This window comes from Sceloporus undulatus, chromosome 6 (genome assembly GCF_019175285.1).
Source record: "Sceloporus undulatus isolate JIND9_A2432 ecotype Alabama chromosome 6, SceUnd_v1.1, whole genome shotgun sequence".
In the NCBI taxonomy this organism is placed as follows: Eukaryota; Metazoa; Chordata; class Lepidosauria; order Squamata; family Phrynosomatidae; genus Sceloporus; species Sceloporus undulatus.
This window is the reverse complement of record NC_056527.1, coordinates 115336134-115357745: the sequence shown is the minus strand read 5'-3', so window position 1 is coordinate 115357745 and position 21612 is coordinate 115336134. Positions and strand designations below refer to the sequence as shown.

Sequence of the window (21612 nt, the reverse complement as noted above, 5' to 3'; positions counted from 1 at the left end):
AGGAAATTAGATTTGACTCATCAGCCATTTGCTGTGGGGCATGTGAAAGAGGGACACACAACCGCAAATGCTTTACTTTGGAACTGGGGTGTAACATGTTCATTTTGGTATTGTTCACAGCAATAGTTTGTTTTTTTTAATAAGGCAATAAATTCCTTTTCTGGGAATCTTACCAGTCATGGTCTACTTACTCCCAAGCATTTCTAGCTGCACCAGTTTGGGTCTGAGGAGGTTCACAAAATAAGAGATTATGATACAAAGATAAGGAACCGGTTATGTTTAGCACAGAATTGTCAAGATTGCTGCCCAGGACATTGAGAATTAATTTATGAATTCAGAGAAAGAGGTGCACCAGTTCACGATGACAAATGAACTTGCAGATATGAATTTATCATTATATTTTTAAAGACACGTGCCCATAAAGTGTATTGCATTGCAAATGGCTGCTTGATCCCCTACCTAAGTTATGCATGCACATATGTATGTATGTATGTATGTATTATATGTATTTAGCCCTCCCTCCAGTTCATCTGCCTTGGTCCAGGCCTCGGAGGTAGAGAGGAACTGCTGGACCTCTTACCCTTTCCCTCCACCACTCCCTTCTCCTTCTGTGTCATGTCTTTTTAGATTGTAAGCCCAAGGGCAGGGAACCATCTAATTAAAAAGATTGTATGTACAGCGCTGTGTAAATTTACAGCGCTTCATAAATAAAGGTTAATAATAATAATAATAATAATAATAATAATAATAATAATAATAATAAATATGTGCCTTCAAGTTGCCTGTTGACTTATGGCAACCCCATTAATTCCATAGGGTTTTCTTAGGCAAGGAATAAATGCCCTTCTACATTTCACAGATTAAAACTGGGAGACGTTTGGCTCTGCAACATTGGAGTGCAGTCAAGATAGCAAAAGTTATTAATGAGGAAGAACACATCAACTAGGAGAGGTTACACCAGTTTTCTTTTGCCTGAGCCTACTGGGAAGGGCAAGATTCCTGCTTCATGTTGAGTTAACTGAGCATAAACTACTTTTGAATTTAGTTTGCAGCAGGTGAAATAAACTGAGGAGAAGGGAGAAAGCGGGAGGAGAGAAAAACCAGGACAAATTACAAATGGGTTCACATCATCTCATTATTAACTGTATTGCACATACAATGAGATTATGTTTTACATTTAATCAAATAAATATATTTTATCACTCTAAGTAGCCTGATGATAGTAAATTTGTTACTACTAATTAATGTACCATTGCTATTTATGAAGGAGTCAAGAGTCAAAGATTTGGCATACCAAATCCACAGCCCTGCTGTAAGTCTAAGAATGTATGGAATCTGCCATTAGACACCTGATTCCATGTACTTTAATCTCCATTATTTAGTTTTTTTAAAACTCATGGTGTGGCATCATTTTTTAAAATCTTTACAGCTGTAAATATGATGCACACTGCAAAGGCAAAAATCTCATTTAAGATAAACCAGATGCTGAACTGCTCCCTGTCTCTTTCAATCAGTGGCAGAAACAAATGTTAAGCAACATCCTGTTTTTGCTTTACATAATTCAAACAGAAGAATACTGTATTACTTTTCTGCAGTTACCAGGCTGTAAAAAAATATTGTTTATAATTTCAGTATTGGAGAAAAAGATTACTGCTTAATCTTAGATGAAAAATGAGGACATATTTGTAGATCACAGCTAAATGGTCTAAACTGGCATAAGTTTCCTAATGTTCAAAATAGCTTTTAAAAAACAGAGCAGTGTCTTGCATAACCAAAGTGATGCAATCTCACTCAACCAGAGAAGAGGTCAGTGTGCCCCTACCATGAAAGTGTGCAGTTCTGCAACACAACACAATCCCTGATTGTTCCAAAATTTGCAAAAGCACCCAGATTCTGTCATCCGTTTCAATACAATTTTATTATTTAAATAGATTCAGAGGCATACAAGAAAACAAACAAAGTCATCAGAAGTTAACTTTTTAAAAATAAAATCTACAAATAAAGTGCAAGAAGGTTTGAGTGTGGTCCAAGTAAGCAAAACAGTAGAGGTGGGAAGTTTGTTTTATAACGTAGCAGAGAGGAGGAGATGCTCAGACAATTATCCACTTTCATCTCAGGATCTAACCCTATGTAGATAGTAATCCCACCGACAAGTGAGTCCCTCAGTATTGCCACTTGGTCATGCTCTAGTGTTTTATATACTTCCACATTGCGGGAACAAGGTCTCTGGTAACGCTGCTCCACCTGGGCAAAGGTACATGGCAGGACGTCCCTCCCTAAGCAGACAGGAAAACAGGAACTGCAGCCCCTCCAAACAGTTCAGTTTGGAGATGCAGCATGGTATATGGTAGTTCACTACAGCTCACAAAGTCCTTGTTTAAAGTCAAGCAGAAAGTGGGTGGTTTGCTTGCCAAAGTGCAGACCCCTCAAGAGTAAGCAGGAATTGGAAGCTTCTACATCTCAGAGGTTTGCAGACAAAATTGCATTTGAGGCAGGAACAAGGCAGGAAGACTCTTCTACTACAGGAGGAGGAGCAGAAGGAACGAGCAGCTGAAAAGGAATGATTTGTTCCATCTGTGGAGTGGAGAATCAGAGATATAAAATGGACCCCCTTTGACTTGATCTGATGTATCCCACCTCAAAATCTCTCCCCACTCCCATATTCCTGCACACTGCTCTTCCACTTGCCCATAATGTGTTTCACAACATCTTGATTTCTTTCTTAGAATAAAACAGTTTCCTTTAAAAGTACCGTATTTTCCGGCATATAAGACGACTGGGCATATAAGACGACCCCCAACTTTTCCAATTAAAATACAGTGGTACCCCGGGATACGAAATGACCGCGTTACGAAATTTCCGGGATACGAAAAAATTAGATAGGAAAAAACTGTTCCGGGTTACGTTTTTTTTTCGGCTTACGAAAAATTTTTTGGTGCTTTTCGGCGCTTTTTCGCACAAAATCGCGGCTTTCCAGCGCTAGCGGCTATGGCTTTTTCGGGTTGCGAAATCTTTCGGGTTACGAACGGCGCCGCGGAACGAATTAAATTCGTAACCCAGGGTACCACTGTATAGAGTTTGTGATATACTCGCTGTATAAGACTACCCCTCTTCCAGCGCACATCAAATAAAAATTAAAAAAACATCAGATTTGATTTCAATATGGTAATTTTAATTCAAATGCTTATGACATGCAGGTACTTAGCAGGAAAACCTGTTGTATACAAAGCCTGCTTGGATTGGTCAGCTCTCCCTGCCTGCCCAGCCCTCCCTGTCTCCAAGATTTTCTTCTACCATACTTGTACAGCATCGCCCTTGCAACTTTCATATGGTCACCACATACGGAGGGTATGCGGCTGCTGCCATTTTTGAGCTCCCTCCACCATATGCGGTGACCGCAGATTTTCCAGTCCGACTCAGAAGTTTCAGCCCTATAAGGCAATACCCGGTGTATAAGACGACCCCCGACTTTTGACAAAAATTTCCTGGGCTAAAAATTAGTCTTATACGCCAGAAAATACAGTACTCTATCGCTCACGCTTCTCTTTCACAAGCCTTTGATCAGTTAAGTCCAATGGTTCCCAAACTTTGGTCCTCCAGATGTTTTGGACTTCAGTTCCCAGAATTCCTGACTGCTGGCCAAGCTGGCTGGGGGTTTTAGGAGCTGAAGTGTAAAACACATGAAGGACCAGAGTTTGGGAATCACTGATCTAGTCCCTTCGACAGAGTTGAGGGAGAAAAAGAAACATCTCTGCAGCACCAGAGAACGGAAGCGCCAGGGGAATCCCAGGAACGTCCCATTGTGTTGCTGTAAAGTGGGAATTCAAAGCAATGGGGGGTGATGGATAGGATAGGTACTCTCTGGAGGTCTCATTCTGCTCAGCAGGAACAGCAAGAAGGGACCACAGAAGCATTACAACAACACAGTCCTCACCTGCTGACTGCGGATAAATCTCCCATCCCACAAAACATACACCTCACTCCATGGGATTCCCAAAGGACATCCAATCCCCCATCTTTCCTGAGATGCATCTCTGCCTTATGGTGACATGTAACACCTCTCACCTGGATGACAATGGGTTTGCTGACTATGCTATCCATCTCTCCTAATTCCTGCCCGACGCAGAGAGTAATTTGGCGATCAGGTGGAGGACTGAGTCCCAGCTGAAACTGGTCCAGTGCTGTGGGAAGAAAACATAAAAGATCGGGGGTAAGAAAGATCAGTACAACAACTTCTAAATCGGTGGATTAAACTGCCCTAAATGAACATGACAACCAGAAGTGTCCGATGGCTATTTGAGAAAACCAGTGAAAAGGAACTAGACAGGCAAAGGAGGGGAAAGTGTGGGAGAAGCAATTCACATGCCTGAATTGTTTACGAAGTCCAACATTACTCCTCCTTTGAGTTTTATGAGCATTTTTATTGACTTTTCAAAGAAAGTTTGCCCTTCCCCCTTTTCCTTCTTGTGTTCTGTCTAAATGGAAGGTTTTTTTTTATCAGCATCAGCATTTGGGATGATGATGGAGGAGGCCTGGAGAAACAGACTTTCCATGCCAGGTTAAGGCAGGGCATCTGCAATAAATCATGCAATACAAGATTTTCTGGGGAAGAAGGGGATTCCACCCCAACTGAGCCTACTGTAGTTGTGTATGCCTCTCTACAACAGACAAGATAAACAGCAGCTGCCTCCAGAAACCCTTGCTGGCCTTGTATGAACAGCAAAACAGAGAGAAAAGAGGAGAGCAGATAAACCATCCTCACCAGGTACTTCCAAAATGTTTTTTTTTAACAAGTATAGGTCTATGTTTGGCCACAAAAACGGAAATCATAAGAAATGTAGAGTCCAGTGAAAGAAAAAGTGAACTCAGGATACATTTTGGACAAAAATTTCAGGTAGTCTCTAGGAGATTTAAGTTTTTTGTCTACTTCTGCAAGGCTTATCTGAATTGCTTCATTCATTTATTGGATTTCTATCCCACCTTTCTCCCAAAACAGGATTCAATGTGGCTGAGCATGTGCACACATGTGCATATTGTTCAATTTTGAATAAAAACAGTTGCTAAAACATGTTCAACTGCACGTCTTTTTTGTGCTGTGGGAACCTATCCCTATTCTTTACATGTTTCTGCCTCTTTTACCAAATTTCCTGTAAGAAATAACACCCTGAAACAAACTCATTTGTTAGCTGAGGTCTACCTGCATATTCTTGCAGAGGACACCTGATGAGTCAATGTACTCTATTCATTAACGCCAGAAAGCACATTTACAGGGGACTGTGTTGAGGAAAATGGTTACAAGCTTTTATTAAATCCTTAACAGTATTTGATGCTTAGTTAAGATTTTTATATATTTTGTTGTTTTTAAAAGGTCTCAAAAAAGGAAGTGCATATTCCCCCCAAAAAGTGTTGAGAATACCTATAAAATATTCAGGTACTATGAGAATTTATTTTCTTTGATTTTGTTTTTCTTCATTTGAAGGTAATAATGGCTTTTTCCAAACTAAATGTGAAAATACAGAAGATGGCCCAGAGCTCAAAAAAGTTACTTTGGGCGTCTACAACTCCCAGCGGTCCTGGACTACCACTCCCATACCCCTCCCAAACTACAACTCCCAGAATCCCTAGGCTACAAGGCTCCAGTAGTACAGTAGTAGCTTGCAAATTCTGGAAGCTGTAGCCTCTAAAAAGCAATGTTTCATGCTCTGGCATGGCCTCAGTCTCACCTGCTTTATAAGACCTGGTGCTGAACAGCTGAAGGTAGGCGTTATTCTCCAGCCTGCCAGGTGGCAGGACTTCGCTTGGTCCTTGCCAGAAGATGCTGGCTTTGCCTCGACACTGGACGAATATCCCTTCACAGTTACTGGCAGCCATCACACCCCTCTCCAGATTCTTCAGCAGACGTGAAATAATTTCCTGCTTTTGTGGGGATTTTATTTTGGTCGGGGATGGCAGAAGCACCCTGCGCATGGTATTTGTTGGCGCTCCCTGAGGGGCGGCAACAGATGTGATGAGAAATTCGCCTGCTGGGATCCAGAGCTGCTGCATCAGCTCACCGCTATAGAGGATGGACAGCGAGATGGAATATTCCCCTAAGAAATGAGAAGAACATAAGAAGAGCCCTTCGGATCAGCAGGAATGCTTAGCTATCCAGCAATCTGTTCCCACAATGGCTAGCTGGTTGCCTCTAGGAAGCCCATCGCCAGCCCTGATTCGGCAGCTAAAAAGCCAATGCAATTTTAGGCTGCATCAATGCAAGTATTCTAGATCAAGGGATCTAATAGTGCCGCTCTATTCTGCTTTGCTCTTTCATTTTTTTCTTTCTTGTTCTCTTTTCTATTTACACACAATTAAAATCTATATTCTTCATCCTCCTTTCTCTATTCTACCTATCATCTCTTGCAGGTCAGTAGTAAGAGACAGTAGCCCCTTTGTCTTTTTTCCAGAGATCCTGTCATGGCCTCTTCCAGTGGCTGTGAAGTAGATAGGCCCAGGATGTTGGAGGACTTTCTCTCCCCTCCCACTTCCACCAGCTCCAAGCCCCCCAAAGTGGAACCATCAAAGCATGGGGGGACCTGGTGCACTTGGATGAATGAAATCCTTCCATCCAGGGCCAAGGTACCCACTGTCACAAACGCCGGGCTTGGACTGGACCTAGGAATGCAACAGAGATGGTGGCTTCCCAAGGGGCAGCATCTATGATCTCACCCCCGATGGTGGCTGCCCAAACCCTCCATCTGGATTTCTCCGATTGGATCCAGATGGGTGATAGCCAAGGAAGCTGTGATCCTGTCAGGTGTCCAGATGACAGTTTTCCACCCTACTCGTTATTCTCCACCTCCACCTTCATGATCTACACTAATGGATCCCGATTGTGGAGCTAGTCAACATGGATCTCCCAGATAGAGGTAGATCCGTTTCCCTTTGTCTACCCCTTCCTCTCCTCAGATACAAAACTCTGCCATTCCTCCTTCAGAACGTGGGCTTTTTTCTTCCAAACCATCATTACCAAATCTGCTATTTTCGTAAAGGAGAGAAGGCTGGTTCTACTGATGCGGTGGCCATTTTAGGTAAAGATCTTAAGAGACCTTAAGGAGAGGAGACACTGGTTCTTGATATCTCCCCCCTCACAAAAAGGAATGGAAGACAACTCACTGGGCACATTCCTCAGAGGAGAAGTGTGGGGGGATTGGTCCCCATCACCGCTTTCAGAGTTTTCTGAGGAAGGGGATGACCCAGTCCCAGGAACACCTTCTTCAGCCAGCCTCTTTCAGCCTAAAGACTTTGGGGTTTTGCTTTGCAAGGCTATCAAGATCTTGGCGTTACCTTGCTCCCACCCTCTGGATCAGTCCCAGCCTGAAGGTCCTGATTTATTTCAGGGAAGGTATCTTTCCTCCTTAGATGTTCTCTTCTCTGCAGGTTTCATGGAAATCATTAGGGAGGGACAGTCTAAACCTGCAACTGTTCTTTCCAAATTCCACTGCTGTTAAAAATAACTTACCCAACCTAGAGATGTCCAAACTACCAATCCCACTGATGGATGCCTCATTCTCAGCAATTGTTCTTTCTTCCATTTTCACCAAGGATGGAGAAGGTGCACTGAAGAGCCCTGAGGAGAGCACAAGAAATTCAGCTCCTTGAAAAGCATGCTGGGCCCCATCTTTAGTATTCAGAGCAGCCTCAGCAATTTCCAATTTTGGTAGGACAGCCTTTGTGTGAGCCAGAGAGCTCTTCAAGGAAGCACAGGTAACCTTAAAGTTGTGTCAAGATGTCAAGAAACTACACTCGTCCCTCCACATTTGTGGCTTTGATTTCTGCAGACTTGATTATTCATGGATTTTATTAACATGTTCACTTTAGCATAGCTAGATCCTCCAGCATGACTCTATGGTCAACTTTAATCAACAGTCGCACTGAAGGACCTAGAAGAGATTCCTAGAGAGAACACTCCACTAGGCCTTTGTAGCTCCTCCAGTACAATTCTATGGTCAATGTCTGGCAGATGTTGATCACGGAGTTGCACTGGAGGACCTAGAGATTCCTAGAGAGGTGTCCTCTCAAGTAAAAACATAATGTTTTTGTTATTTGTTGTTTTCCCACATCTATGGGGGTCTTGTGCCCCTAACCCTAGTGAATATGGAGGGACAAGTGTATTCAAAAGTCTCTGCTTTTCCTGCAGATGCCAGTTGAGATGGAATACAGTTTAGTTCTAGGGCCCATGTGGCTTCAGTCCCTGTCTGATGCCATACCTGGCTTAAGAATTGGCATATAGATGCCTGTTCTAAGCTGAACCTGACCTTTGCTCCTTTTAGTGGGGGAAAACTGTTTGGTGATTCAGTTGACCCTGTTTTCATGGAAACAAAAGATAAGAAGATTCTAGCATCTTGCCAAAAAACCTGGAAAGATAAAGAGGCCTTTCTGTCAAGGCCAAACTTCTTTTTGTTATTGAAGATATAATTAAAATCCCTTTTGCCCCGGAGACAACAGATTTGGCAGACAGCAATGGACTGAGCATAGCTACCACAACCAGCAGCAGTCCTCATCCCAAACTCTTTCTAGGCCCCATAAGAACATTAAAAGAAATAGCAAAACTTCTTCCAGAAAGCAGGGATGAAAATTGCGTCAGGCCTATCTCTCCGCATCTCAGAATGGGAAGAAGACTTCAGTCCTTCTCCCACATTTGGAAGGCCTCTATATCCAATGGGGGTACTGCCAATGCTGAGAGACGGGTATTTAATAGATTTTCTTTACCTTTCTTAGAATTTTTTCATTCCTTCCCCAAGATCAAGAAATGCAAAGAAACATCAGCGACTGCTAGAAGCTATAGACTATCTAGCCAAGAATGGATCCATGGAAACAATGCCATCTTTACAAACATCAAAAGGCTCTTAACTCTATATTTTTCAATGTACCCAAAAGAACCAGTTATAGAGGCCCATTTGGGACCTGAAGGAGGTCAATTGGTTTGCGAGGAAATGCAAATTCAGAATGGAGACATGGGTGCCACGGCAGAGAAGGCTTGCTTCAGAGAAAGAGAACCACTGTGGAATCTCACCTATTGCCATGCCATCAGTGCCCTCCAAGGAGACAGGATCCAGGTTCATGAGAAAAACGTTCTTATTCAGCTCTGCTGCTAGGGCAGAAGAGAAAAGCAACAGGAAATTAAAAACTTCAAAATTAAAACAAATAAAAACCAACTGTTTTGTTTGGCCAAGCTGCCCTTTCCTAAAAGAAAAACCTTACACAAATGTTCTTTTGGCACACCTGATGAATTTGCTGAACTCTGTGCTTACTCTCAGGCAGGAATTAACTTCAGAGACTATTCTGGAGCCCAACAAAAGTTTTGTTGAAAATTCTTTCAAAACATTTTTTTGTCTCCAAAGATCCCCACATTTGCCACATTTTTTATCCTTCCACTGTTTTAGTTAAGCTTTTTTCCCCCTGCCAAAGCAAAGTGACCTGGACTTTGACTTTCTGCCGTCAGAAAGTCTTAAAATAGCTGCAAGAGGGCCATAAATATGAAATCGCTCTCACACCAGCGAGCATCTGGAGGCCCACCTTTGGGATATGTGGATTTTTAAACATGCTTGGCTTGCAACAATTGCCTGCCTTATCATAAACAAGACACTACAATTTCTTTATGTTGTTGTTGGTGCGTGCCTTCAAGTTGTTTCTGACTTATGGTGACCCTAAAGGTTAGGGTTTTCTTGGCAGGATTTGTTCAGAGGGGGTTTGCCTTTGCTTTCCTCTGAGGCTGGGAGAGTGTGACTTGCTTAAGGTCATCCAGTGGGTTTCTATGGCAGAGCGGGATTCAAACCCTGGTCTCCAGAGTTGTTGTCCAACGCTGAAACCATGGCACTATGTTGGATAAATGCACAGCAAAAGGGAATTCTTTTTCCAGCTTTGGATGGAAATGAGTTCCAACTTTGGGGGGGAGGATGTGGGATATAAATAAATGCAGTTATTATTATTTTCTGGGATGATGCCCTGTTGCTTCACTCAACACAGACTTCTTCAAGAGGAACCATAGGGTGCATTGGCTGGGCATACATGTGCATAATGCAGGAATGGGACGCATGGCCCCTGAGTGATTCTTCTCTAGGAACTGTCGGTGCCTCCATTCACATGGATGGGGACACAACTTACAGGGCAAAGTGGCTTTCGCCCACCTGGTTCACCCGGCTGAGGGCTGTTCTCCCCAGTTTGGAAGGCGGAGGAGTCCAGGGCGCTTGGTGTGTGGCTAGCCATGGCTTCTGGGCCTAAGTTCTCTTCCTGTGGAGGTGATAGTAAGGTGTGTTAGAACCAGGATCCCTCTCCAATGTCACTTTGCTGTCATCCACACACTGCCCTTCACACATGTGACCCCCCTCTATAGGCTTAAATTCAGCAGACTCATTTAATCAATAGTTTGATCAATAGTTTAATCAATTTACTGTTGCTGTGTGCCTTCATGTCATTTTCTGACATATGGCAACCCTAAGGTTTTCTTGCCAATTTTCTCCATACGTCAGGATGTCATTGCCATCCTCTGAGGCTGAGAGAGTGTGACTCACCCAAAACCACCCAGTGGGTTTACATGGCAGAACCAGGATTGAAACCCTGTTCTCCAGAGTCATAGCCCAGCATTCAAACCACTATACCATGCAGGCTCCTAGTTTAATCAACTGAGTTTAATCAATACTTTAATCAATAGTTCACTCAGCAGTTCAGCTGTTCAGAAATTGATTCAATTGAGACTACTTTAATTGGGACTACCAACAAAATAATGTTTTAGGTGCAGATCACCTGAAAGACCATGGCTGCATCTGCAATGAAGAAATAATGCAGTTTGACACCACTTTAACTGCCATGGCTCAATGCTATGGGATTCTAGGAACTGTAGTATTGTGAAACATTTAGCCTTCTCTGCCAAGAGAGCTCAGGTGCCAAAATAAACTACGATTCTCAGACTTCCACAGCACTGAGTGCCATGGCAGTTAAAGCGGTGTCAAACTGCATTAATTCTGCAGTGCAGATTGGACTCATGACACTTTTAATTGCTTCTTCATTGTTCTCTAAATTAATAACTCATAGGTTTTCGCTAAAATAGGGTTTAACTTGTATTGTAATGGAAGAAAAGTGGGGCATAAATCAGGCTACATGATTATAGCACTTTGATACCACTTTGACTGCTCTTGTTTCGTTCCGTGGAATTCTGAAATTTGTAATTTGGTGAGATATTTACTTAGAATTGCCTGTTTGAGAACTCTAGTGCCTCGGCAAACTACAAATCCCAGGATGCCACAGAGGGCAGCTAGGCTAGTTAGAGTGGTACCAAAGTACTATAAGCAGATAATGTGGAAAAGACCTAAATATGCCTATACCAGGAGATATAAATAAAACAATAAAGAAATAAATAATAAAGAAGCAGATAATAGTGTTTTAATGGAGTCCATGGTTTTGCATAAAAGGAAGAAGGAAGGAAAGGTGACAAATAAGACAAATAGATCATGCTCCTCTAAATCACCTATTTGAGGAACAACATTTTGTTATTGTTGTGTGCCTTCAAGTCATTTCCAACTTATAGCAACCTTAAGGCGACCCTATCATGGGGTTTTCGTGGCAAGATTTGTTCAGAGGAGGTTGCCATTGCCTTTCCCTGAGGTCAGCCAAGGGGTTTCCACGACTGAGCTGGGATTCGAACTCTGGATTCCTGAAATCCCTAGTCCAACAGTCAAGCCACTATACCAGGCTGGCTCTGGAGGACCACCTCCTTCTCTTCCTTTGGACTTACCATTTTGAGGACCGAAAGGGAGCCAGAGGGCTGAGCGATGCTCTCAGGGGGACCACCGTTTTTCTTGGAACGCCCCAGCTTTGCCTTCTTCGCCTTCTCAGCTTTAGACTGACATCCTTGAGAAAGGACAAGAGTGAGGAGGAAACATAGTAATAATATTTATTTGTTTGTTTCTATCCCACCTCTTCAATGAGACCAAGGTGGCTTACATCAATAAAAACATATAACATAATAAAATAAACCCCACTATTCCCGCTTTCTTAAACCAAATCCACATAATTACGATACAGCAAACATCGTAAAATACAATTAAATTCATTTAAAATAATCATAGAGGAAGGAGATAGTATGCACAATATCTACCCTGCACCACATGAAAAGGCAAATTCCTGACTAAAAGGAGGACCATTCAGCCTGAAGAATCAACTGAACAAACTAGCATCCGTTTCTTGCATAATTTATCCAAGGCAGAGTAATCTTCCCCATTTCCAGGTCTTTTGAACTATGTCTCCCGTCTTCCTCAGCCATCATCGCCCATGCCAAAAGCCATGGGCTACAGCCACACTGCAGAATTAATGCAGTTTGATGCCGCTTTAACCTTTGTGGCTCCATGCTATTGGAAACTTGGGATTTGCAGTTTGTTGTGGCACCAGAGCTCTCTGCCAGACAAGGCTCAAAGAACTATAGATCCCAGAATTCCACAGCACTAAGCCTTGGCAACTGAAGCAGTGCCAAACTGCATTAATTCTGCAGAGCAGATGCAGCCAGAATCTCACATACTGGGAAGATGGCTACTTGGAAAAGGATGCCTTACCACATAAGTATAATACGGCATCCTATGGGGCAATACGCAGGGCCACTGCCATTTTGTGACCCATGGGACTCTCTGGACCTCTCCAAAATGGCTGCCACCCCGCTCACCAAGAAAAAAAAGCCACGTTTGGAAGCTTCTAGACTGCAATGACTTTCCTTTAAAGAAAGTCCTAAGACCATCCTGTCTCTTCTTTTCCTCAGCTGATGCCATGTTACAGGTATAAAACAGTTTGAGACCAGTTTAACTTCCATGGCTCCATGTAATGGAATCCTGGGATTTATAGTTTGGTGGGGTACCAGAGCATTCTGCCCGGGAAAGCTAAATATTTCACGAAACTACAAATCCCACGATTCCATAGCATGCGGTTTTATTGCAGGGTGATGGTGGTTTAGATTATTTTAACCTTGCATGTTTTAATTTTTGTATGCTGAAATTTATTTATTTTTTACTGTTTTAATTGGATTATTTTAATTGTATTTTAAATTGTCATTTTAATGTGTGTGTGTGTGTGTGCGCGCGCGTGCGCAGTGTGCCACCTTGGGTCCCAACTTGGGAAAAAGGTGAGATAAAAATGAAATAAATAAAATAATAAGTAATAAATTAGGTTATGGCAGTTAAAGTGGTGTCAAACTGCTTTATTTCTGCAGATCCCACTGATTCTGTCATTGGCGACTGATGCGATCCAGAGTTTGCCCATCTCTGCCCTAAAGGAACTACATCTTTTCTGCCAGGGACTTTCTGAAAGGAAGGCAATGTAGAAAGCTCAAGGAGGGTTTAAGAATGAGGCTGGTTTCCATACCCACAATCTGCTCAGAGATTGGGACCAGGCGGTAGACCTTGTAGGGCTCAGTGCTATCCAGGCGTGAACGCTCCGGCACCTCCTCGAACTCAGGGCTCTTGCTCAAAGCACAGCGGATGCGTGTCTTCCAAGCAGCAGGGTTGAGCTGCTCCCCAGGGTGGTACTTCCCTTTAAAGATGGCCCACGCCTGAAAGAAAGAAAGAAGAAATTAAAGCAATTTAAGGACCGAAACACATTGCAGAAATAATCCAGTTTGAGACCGCTTTAACTGCCCTGGATCAATGCTAGGGACTCCTGGGAACTGTAGTTTATTGTGGCACCAGAGCTCTGTCTGACAGAGGAGGCTAAGTGTCTCACAAAACTACAGTTCCCAGGATTCCCTAGCGCTGTGCCAGGGCAGTTAAAGTGGTCTCAAACTGGATTATTTCTGCAGCTGAAATCATCTCCAATAACCAGCACCACAACGTTTGCATGCGACACGTGCGCATGGTACCTTGAAAAACCCGGCGTCCTCATCATGCCGGAACTCCTGCTTCCCGGCGTGTTTCCATGGGATTCGAAACATGGTCTTGGCCGGGGGGTCATCCCAAACCAAACCGGGGAATTTTCCGCTCTCTACTTGCTCCACCGTCCATTGGCGCAGTTTCCGGGTCGCTCGCACGCGTTTCCGTGGCGTCGCCATTGGTGGAGACAAAGGGGAGCGTGGCAGAGGCAGAAACTGTGGGGAGGCCTGCGACGAGAGATGTTTGGATTGGAGCACAACGGTTATTCTCAATGCAAATGGCCATTTAGTCATTCATTCAGAGCATTTCTACCCCACTCTTCAGCCAAAAGGCTCTCATGTTCATTTCTAAGACAGAGAACATGGGTTACCTGCATGAATGGAAAGGGATGAAACCCTTCCCTTCCATCAACGTCTCAAAGCAAACACCCTTTGAACACATCTTGCCAAGAAAAGCACATAATAGGGTTGCCTTAGGGTCGCCATAGGTCAGAAATGACATAAAGGTACACCGCCATAATAATAATAATAATATTTATACCCCGCCTCTCCATTAAGATCGAGGCAGATAACAACATCAAAACATTAAAATACAACAAAATACAATGTCCCAAAAACCCACCACAACCAATAAATCATAATTATAAACAATACCAATAAAACAATACCGTTGAAATTATCAAAACGGACAAGACATTGTAGTCAATGGGGGCGAGTGAGATGCTAATCTGGGAAGGCCTGTCAGGAGAGATCCGTCTTGACCACCAACAACAATATAAACCCAATGAATCAATATAACTATGTGATGGCTAACAAGTTCCTATTAATTGAATGGAGCCATTTAAATTAATAATTTCTTTATTTGCTATTGCACTTTTCTTCCAACAAAGGAGCCAAGGCGCACTGGAAAGCAATGCCATGTTTGGGAGCCACTTGCGTTCGATTCTGGCCGATGAGTGAAAACTAGGATTAAAACGACAGTTTTGTGCCACCTTAAAAACAAATATATGTTGTTGCATAATAGATAGATAAATATATATGAACAGAGAGAGAGAGAGAGAGAGAGAGAGAGTTACTTTAAAATGATTAGGTCTTTCTGGTGCTACAAATGATTCCTTTGCTTTATCTATTGCAAACTCACAATTTTAATGTATTCCTAGTGGATAGTTTTAAATTCATTGATGTTCAATCTCTTTTTATGAGTTGATGGGTTGGGGTCTTGGGGTTTTTTAATTGTAATGTTTTAATTGTTTGATGTTTTATTTATACTGTTGGAATCCACTTTGATTCCTTTGGGAAAAAGTGGAATACAAATAAATAAATTATTATTATTATTATTATCATCATCATCATCATCATCATCATCATCATCATCATCATCATCATCATCACCACAGTGCCTTGGCCAGTAAGTATCTCCTGCTGCTGCCATCATCATCATCATCATCATCATCATCATCGCCAATTTCTTTCTTTCGGTCTCAAAGGTGCTACAAGATCTCTCTAAGTAGTTATTGTTAATATTATTATTATTATTATTATTCTATTTATTTATTTTGCGCCTTCCTCCCAGCAGAGGGACTCAAGGCAGCTAACCAAGTTAAAAACAGTCCAAGTTAAAACAATATGAAACATTAAAAATACAAAGCAATTAAACAATTTCAAAAGGTTAAAACATCCTCACAATCATTAAAATTTTAAAATTTAAGAACTCTTTTAAGAAACTCATATATAACTTCACATATAGCACCCATTTGGGAAAGCCTGGCGGCATAAAAATGTTTTAATGTGCCACCAAAAAGAAAGCATGGATTAACAATTCCCAAGATTAACCGTTTCCAAAGGAAAAGACTACTAGCCAAAGGGCTACTACTATTAGTCTGGGGCAGATAAAACCGACGAAGGGAAATACAGAAGGGAAATATTGCACTCTATACGTTTGAGGGCAAAACCTTACTTAATCTAAAGTATGAAGCCAGTTTGTGTTGTAGTGGTTTGAGTGTTAGACTTTATGACTCATGAGACCAGGGTTCGAATCCCTGCTTGGCCATAGGAACCTATGGGGCAAGTCGCACATTTCCAGCCACAGAAAACTCTGCGGTAGGCTCACCTTAAGGTCACCGTAAATCAGAAATGACTTGAAAGCACACAACAACAAACAACAACATGAAGTGTTACCCAGAATTTCAGGTATCTGATATACACTATGCTATATACATATTTTAAACTATTTATTTCAGGGATGTTATAAACAATACAAGGAACGCATCAGGAAAGGCTGGGTCTCCCTGAACCAAAACGCCTGGATTTTGGAATACTTGCATAGACATAAATGGGATGATCTTGGAGATGGAAGCCATTTATGCTTCAGATGCACCTTACGCACATCGCCTGAAGGTAATTTTATACACAGTGTTTTAAATAATGCTGTGCATGAAACAAAGTTTGTGTACTTTGAACCATCATCAGAAAGCAAACTGTGTCACTCTCTCAGCCACTCATGGGACAATTTGGGAATATTTTCAAGCATTTTGGGTTTCAAAATTCCAGGTAAGGAAGATTCAGCCTCTCTCTCTCTCTCTCTCTCTATTGTATACTTCCTATAATACACAACATGTAACATACACACTTCAGGCATGCAATCAAGCGCAGCCTGTTGTGTACAAAAGATCAGGCTGCAATAATTTGAACGCATTTCAATACTTTTTAGATTGCTTTAATGTGATTGTTTAAATTGTATATTTTACATTTCCATTTGACTTTTTGTTGTGCTTTTAATCTGGATTAAACATAGACTTCAGGCATGCAGTCTAACAAGGCTCCTGCTGTGATCATTTGAAATTCTTAATGCATTTCAATAGGTTTTTTAATTCTTTTCATATATGATTCTACATTCCTACATAATGTGTAAATGCCACCAGATAATGTTTACACTCTACATTTCTATTTTAACTTTTGTAATGTTTTTAATCTGTGCTGTTTTCAAAATGTTGCCAGCCGCCTTGAGAGCCATTATTGGGAGGAAGGCGGATATAAATGATTATAATAACAACAACAAGAACGGTTGCAGTTCAATAATAAATACAACAACAACAACAACAACAACAACACATTTATGGTGTAACACAGAACTCTTCGTTGTTCTTTACCTGAGAGTAAATCCCTAGTGAACTCACTGAACTCTATAGGACTTAAAGTGCAAGTAAGCAAATAAGTCCTAGAAGGAAGGAAGGAAAGAAAGAAGGAAAGCAAGCAAGAAAGAAAAAATGTTGCAAGAAAAAGAAGAACAAATCTGGAAGGGAAAGGAAGAAATGAGAAGGAAAGAAAAAGGAAAGAAAAAAAAGAAAGAAAGAAGGAATGAATGAAGAAAGGAAAGAAGGAAAAGATATTGCAAGAAAAAAAACCAAATCTGGTAGAAGGGAAAAAGCAGAATCATAATAAAAGTGTCACCTTTGGCACGGGTGGCTTCCCTCCAGCTGCTGCTCCCGGGCTTTGCATAGGGATGCCCCTCCTCCCCGGCTTCAGCTGCTCCACTCCTCCCTTCTCTCCTCCTCCTTTGACCATTTCTTCACTCCTTCGCTCCTTTTCCTAGAAATCACGTGCGCTGCTCTGAGTCCGCCGGGATCCGCCGCCAGAGGGCAGCAGAGAGCAAGGCAGGCGCCGCCAGTGGGCTGCGTCCGCTTCTGCTGCTGCTGCTGCTGCTGCAGCTCCAGGAAAAGAAGCCTCTTTGGGACTTTAGACACTATTTAATATTTGCAACAAAAATAGTTTTATTGTATTATTTATCATTGCACTTGAGAACCAGCCTGGAGTAATGGCTTGAAATAAAGACATAAACTATCATTGACAAGTTTATCCCATTGTTTTATCTTCTTTTTTTGTCTTAAAATGTTTAAACTGAGATGATGGGGAAAACCACTGATATACCAAACCTTGGATATTTGTAGGTAAAATATACAGTAATGAAAAACTGCTGTACCCAAATGAATAACAACAACAAAATAAGAAAAAAAGAAGTTCAATGTGTAGAGTTTATAAATTTTATAAAGTTATTTTGCAGCAAGGATAATAATTGATATAATTAAATAAATTAAAATTAGATACAGATGGACAAAGAGTTAATGATCATCAGGATATCTTTGTTTGTATTATTTCTTTTATATATATATATATCTTCTAAATTATTCTTTTTACTCTTACCAGATGTAATGAAAAGCAACAATAAAAACAATAAGAAAAGGGATCAAGTAGCATTTTTGAGTAACTGAAAGAAAGCAGGCTGGTTTTTCCAGACTAACACAGCTACTATCTCTTTGGACTTTGACCAAAGCTCAGGCTATATTTACTGTCTTCCCTAAACTGGGGGCAGTCAAGGCAGGTTACAAATGGGTGCATTACATAAAATGGCTCACATGATCTTAAAAATGCCACAAGACTCCTTCCCCCCTTGTAATTGTTTGCTTTGTTTGCAATGGTCTTTGGACCAAGCAATAAAACTTTATCATCATCATAACCCTATTTATACTGGAACGGTCTAACATGACAAACAGCTGTCTCTCCGTTGTCTGTTTTGAATGCTTTCAGTCGCTGTTTGCACAGATCATATTTTAAAATAGGTTTACTCACCTCCACCACCACTTTTGCATACAATACTTGTGGCCTCAAACACAACCGTGTCAAGAGAGTTGAGAGAAAAGGAAGACTCAAAATGCAAAGGCCTCAGTAGATAACTAAAAACCTGTGAGACTGGGTTTCCTCTCTAACCACAGATCAGTTTCTCGCTAGATGTGTTTTCAGACTGAACAAAAGGGAGGTTAGTTTGCTCTCAGGGTGGGAAACTTCTTCAGAAGAGGCTGTTTTCAGCTTACTTTATCTGCTGCACACTTGAGCTCAAAGCACAAAAGTAATTTGCACCCAGGTCACTCAGCAAAGAGAAGAGGAGGCAGAATCTTGCCCTTCCCAGGAGACTCAGGCAAAAGCAAACTGCTGCAGCTTCTTCGTTTGGGTGTTTTCCCTCATTAATAACATGGACTGCCTTGACTACACACTGAGATCTTTTGGTTTTCATCTGCGAAAGGTTAGAGGGAATGAAAGGGCACTGTCTGATTTCCCAGAAAGTTGCAGGAGGGCACACGCCAGGCATGGACAAAGGCAAAAGTATCAGAGCCCCAAAATGCCAGCATATTTTAGCTGAAGGCTATCACTGCCAGTAACTGTGGGTGCATCTGTAAATAATGCAGTTTGACACCTGGCATTTGTAGTGTTACAAAGTCTTCAGCCATCTCCGCCAGAATGCTGGTGCCTCACAAAACTACAAAGCCAAAGTTTCTGAAGGACGGCATCGTGGCAGCTAAAGTGGTGTCAAACTGAATTATTTCTGCTATGCAGGTGCAGCCTGTGACTATCGGAGAGGGATTCAAAATCTTTTATAAAAGCTATACCCCTTTTACAAAGCCTGGGGAAGTTTGTTTTTGGACCATAAACATTCAGAATCCCCAGCCAGCTGGGGATTCTGGGATGTATAGTCTCAAAAGCAATCCGCCCCCCAACTCTGCTATTTTGGCTCTTAAAGAAATGTTGATGAATTTCACAGTGGTCTTTACGCAATGATTCTTCTCTGGCCATTTCAAGCGCGAGGAACAAGGGGGACAAAACTTTTTCTTTAATACCTTGGTCTCTGCAGAAGCTGTGAATATGAAGAACAAGTTAGATGGTACTTAGTAAAAAAAGAAAGACAGGGAAAGGCAAGAGGGAAAAAGAAAACAGTCTCACACTTCCTTTTAAAATTACAAACTAGTTTATTTGGAATTATGCATCTCCCAAGAGATATACAACAAGCTCAAAGTGCTGGTTAAAGAATTTGCAAAAATGAACAGCTGCTTCACCAGGAATTTCAACAAGGTTTTCCCCCCAGTTTGATCACTCTGAATAATTTTTGGGGGAGGTTGGAGGTTTATCATTTCCAACCCACCACTGAGTTAAAAAAAGACCCATCTTGGTAACAATCCATCTATTTTGTAAATCAAACTCTTCTCAAACAGCATTATGCCAGAAGGTAAAAAAAATCCCTCCCCATCTCCATCTTCTTCCAAAATGTTCTTCTGGGAGAACAGCATGTTTGCAAACATGACCCTGAAAGTCCTAACTTTTGGCTTCAAAGCTCTTAAGACTGCATCTTGGATGGAAACATCCAATTCTGAAATGTTTAATGCTGCTTGGAGGCAATAAGGATTCCTTTGCTGGACTCAAGGGATAGATGGCTTCCATTCAACTCTCCCCAGAAAGATCTCAGCTCCAAGTCCTGGCTTCTTTCCCTGAGGATGAGGTCTGCTTTCATCCAGCTACTTCCGTCTGCGTGGAATTTTAGGGCCCAGAGGCACCTCATCCCTTAAAATCTATGGCAGTTTTGTGGGGCAGACAGAAAAAAGGGAGAAGTGAGCCATGAGTTTTAATATGTGTGTGCTTCAACTGATGTTTTTTGTTAATTGTTGCCCCCCCCCCCCATTGATCTATGGGGAGAGGCAGGTAAGAACTAATAATACTGTGGTCCCTCCACATTTGCTGGGGCCAAGGGTGAAGGACGCCTGCAAATGTGGAAAAACCGCAAACACTCTTCTTTTTAGCTAAGAGAACACTTCTCTTGGCATCTCCAGGTCCTCCAGCGCAACTCTGGTCAACACCTGCCAGAGGTTGATCACAGCATTATGCCAGAGGATCTACAAATGACAGAGTTGCGCTGGAAGACCTAGAGATTCCTAGATAGAACATATGAAACAAACCCACAAATAATCAAATGTGCAAAAGTCAAAGCTGCAAATGTGGAGGGCTGACTGTAATAATATTATTATTATTATTATTATTATTATTATTATTATTATTATTATTATTATTAATAATAATAATGTGAAGTTGAAGGCTTTCATGGTGGCCATCCATCATTTTTGTGAGTTTTTTGGGCTAGGTGGTCATGTTCTATAAGAGTTTATTCTTGACATTTCAGCAGCATCTCTGGCTGGCATCTTCAGAGAATGCTGGCATCTAGAACATGGCCACATAGCCAAAAACTCAACAAAAAACAATAATAATAATAATAATAATAATAATAATAAGATATTTTGAAGGGATCCTCCCTCACCCAACCAGGTCCTCCCAATTTGCAGGCCTCCCAATTTCACCTTGACCAAGCGTCCACGGTAGGCCTCCTCCTCCTCCGCTGTTCCCTGAGGTGGCACCTGAGTGGCAGGCAAGTGACGGCGACACACATTCTCAGCTTCTTGTAGCGTATAGAGGGTGGCTGGGTCCAGGGAGTGGCTGTTAATGAGGCTGACCAGGTACTCCTTGTAGTGTGCCCTGGAAGCAGGGCAAGGGGACATCAATAACCTTGACACATCTTGCTCCCCACTCATGCCAACTTGCGTCTTTCCTCCTCAGCCAGAGAGTGCTCCATTGCACCAAAGCCTCCCATGTATCACTAAACTACGGCTGGGCAACTATGCAGGAGCCAGTTTTCCACACCATTGAGCCTCCCCCCCAAGTGTAACAACCTCCCTGCTTCCGTCGGCACACCTAAACACCTCTATTGTCATTCATGTCCTTCTCAAAATATCAACAGGAAGTGATGTTCTGTCATTTCCAGTCACTATTTTGAGAAGGACATGGATGAAAACAGAGGTCTTGGGGGGTGTAGTTTTGGGGAGGGGGGGTTAGGGGGTGATTGGAAATGACAG

At 41.9% G+C, this 21612-nt stretch overlaps 2 protein-coding genes across 4 annotated transcripts in view; both read right to left on the bottom strand.

Moving 5' to 3' along the window:
- Window positions 1-1899: 1899 nt before the first annotated feature.
- On the bottom strand, window positions 1900-17587 carry IRF9 (interferon regulatory factor 9). 3 transcript variants are annotated; one of them, XM_042471940.1, is made up of 10 exons: window positions 17336-17587; window positions 13877-14113; window positions 13384-13570; window positions 11771-11886; window positions 10167-10269; window positions 9053-9130; window positions 7499-7606; window positions 5724-6089; window positions 4066-4181; window positions 1900-2574 (listed from the first exon to the last, which is right to left on the bottom strand). In XM_042471940.1, the coding sequence occupies exons 1-10, from the start codon at window positions 17447-17449 to the stop codon at window positions 2461-2463; spliced, it is 1539 nt and encodes a 512-aa protein (XP_042327874.1). In that variant the 5' UTR covers window positions 17450-17587; the 3' UTR covers window positions 1900-2460. The 3 variants fall into 3 exon arrangements, with proteins under 3 accessions (XP_042327874.1, XP_042327875.1, XP_042327877.1); XM_042471941.1 differs by having other exon boundaries at window positions 9053-9127; XM_042471943.1 differs by lacking the exon at window positions 17336-17587 and adding an exon at window positions 17035-17192.
- Window positions 17588-19663: 2076 nt separating this feature from the next.
- The window catches only part of RNF31 (ring finger protein 31), a 30016-nt gene continuing 28067 nt past the window's right edge, over window positions 19664-21612 (bottom strand). Inside the window, exons 21-22 of the mRNA XM_042471939.1 lie at window positions 21061-21235; window positions 19664-20280 (exon numbers count right to left, since the gene is read on the bottom strand). Of these exons, the coding sequence (XP_042327873.1) occupies window positions 20227-20280; window positions 21061-21235 (229 nt within the window). The 3' untranslated portion in view covers window positions 19664-20226. The remainder of the gene's footprint in view (window positions 20281-21060; window positions 21236-21612) is intronic.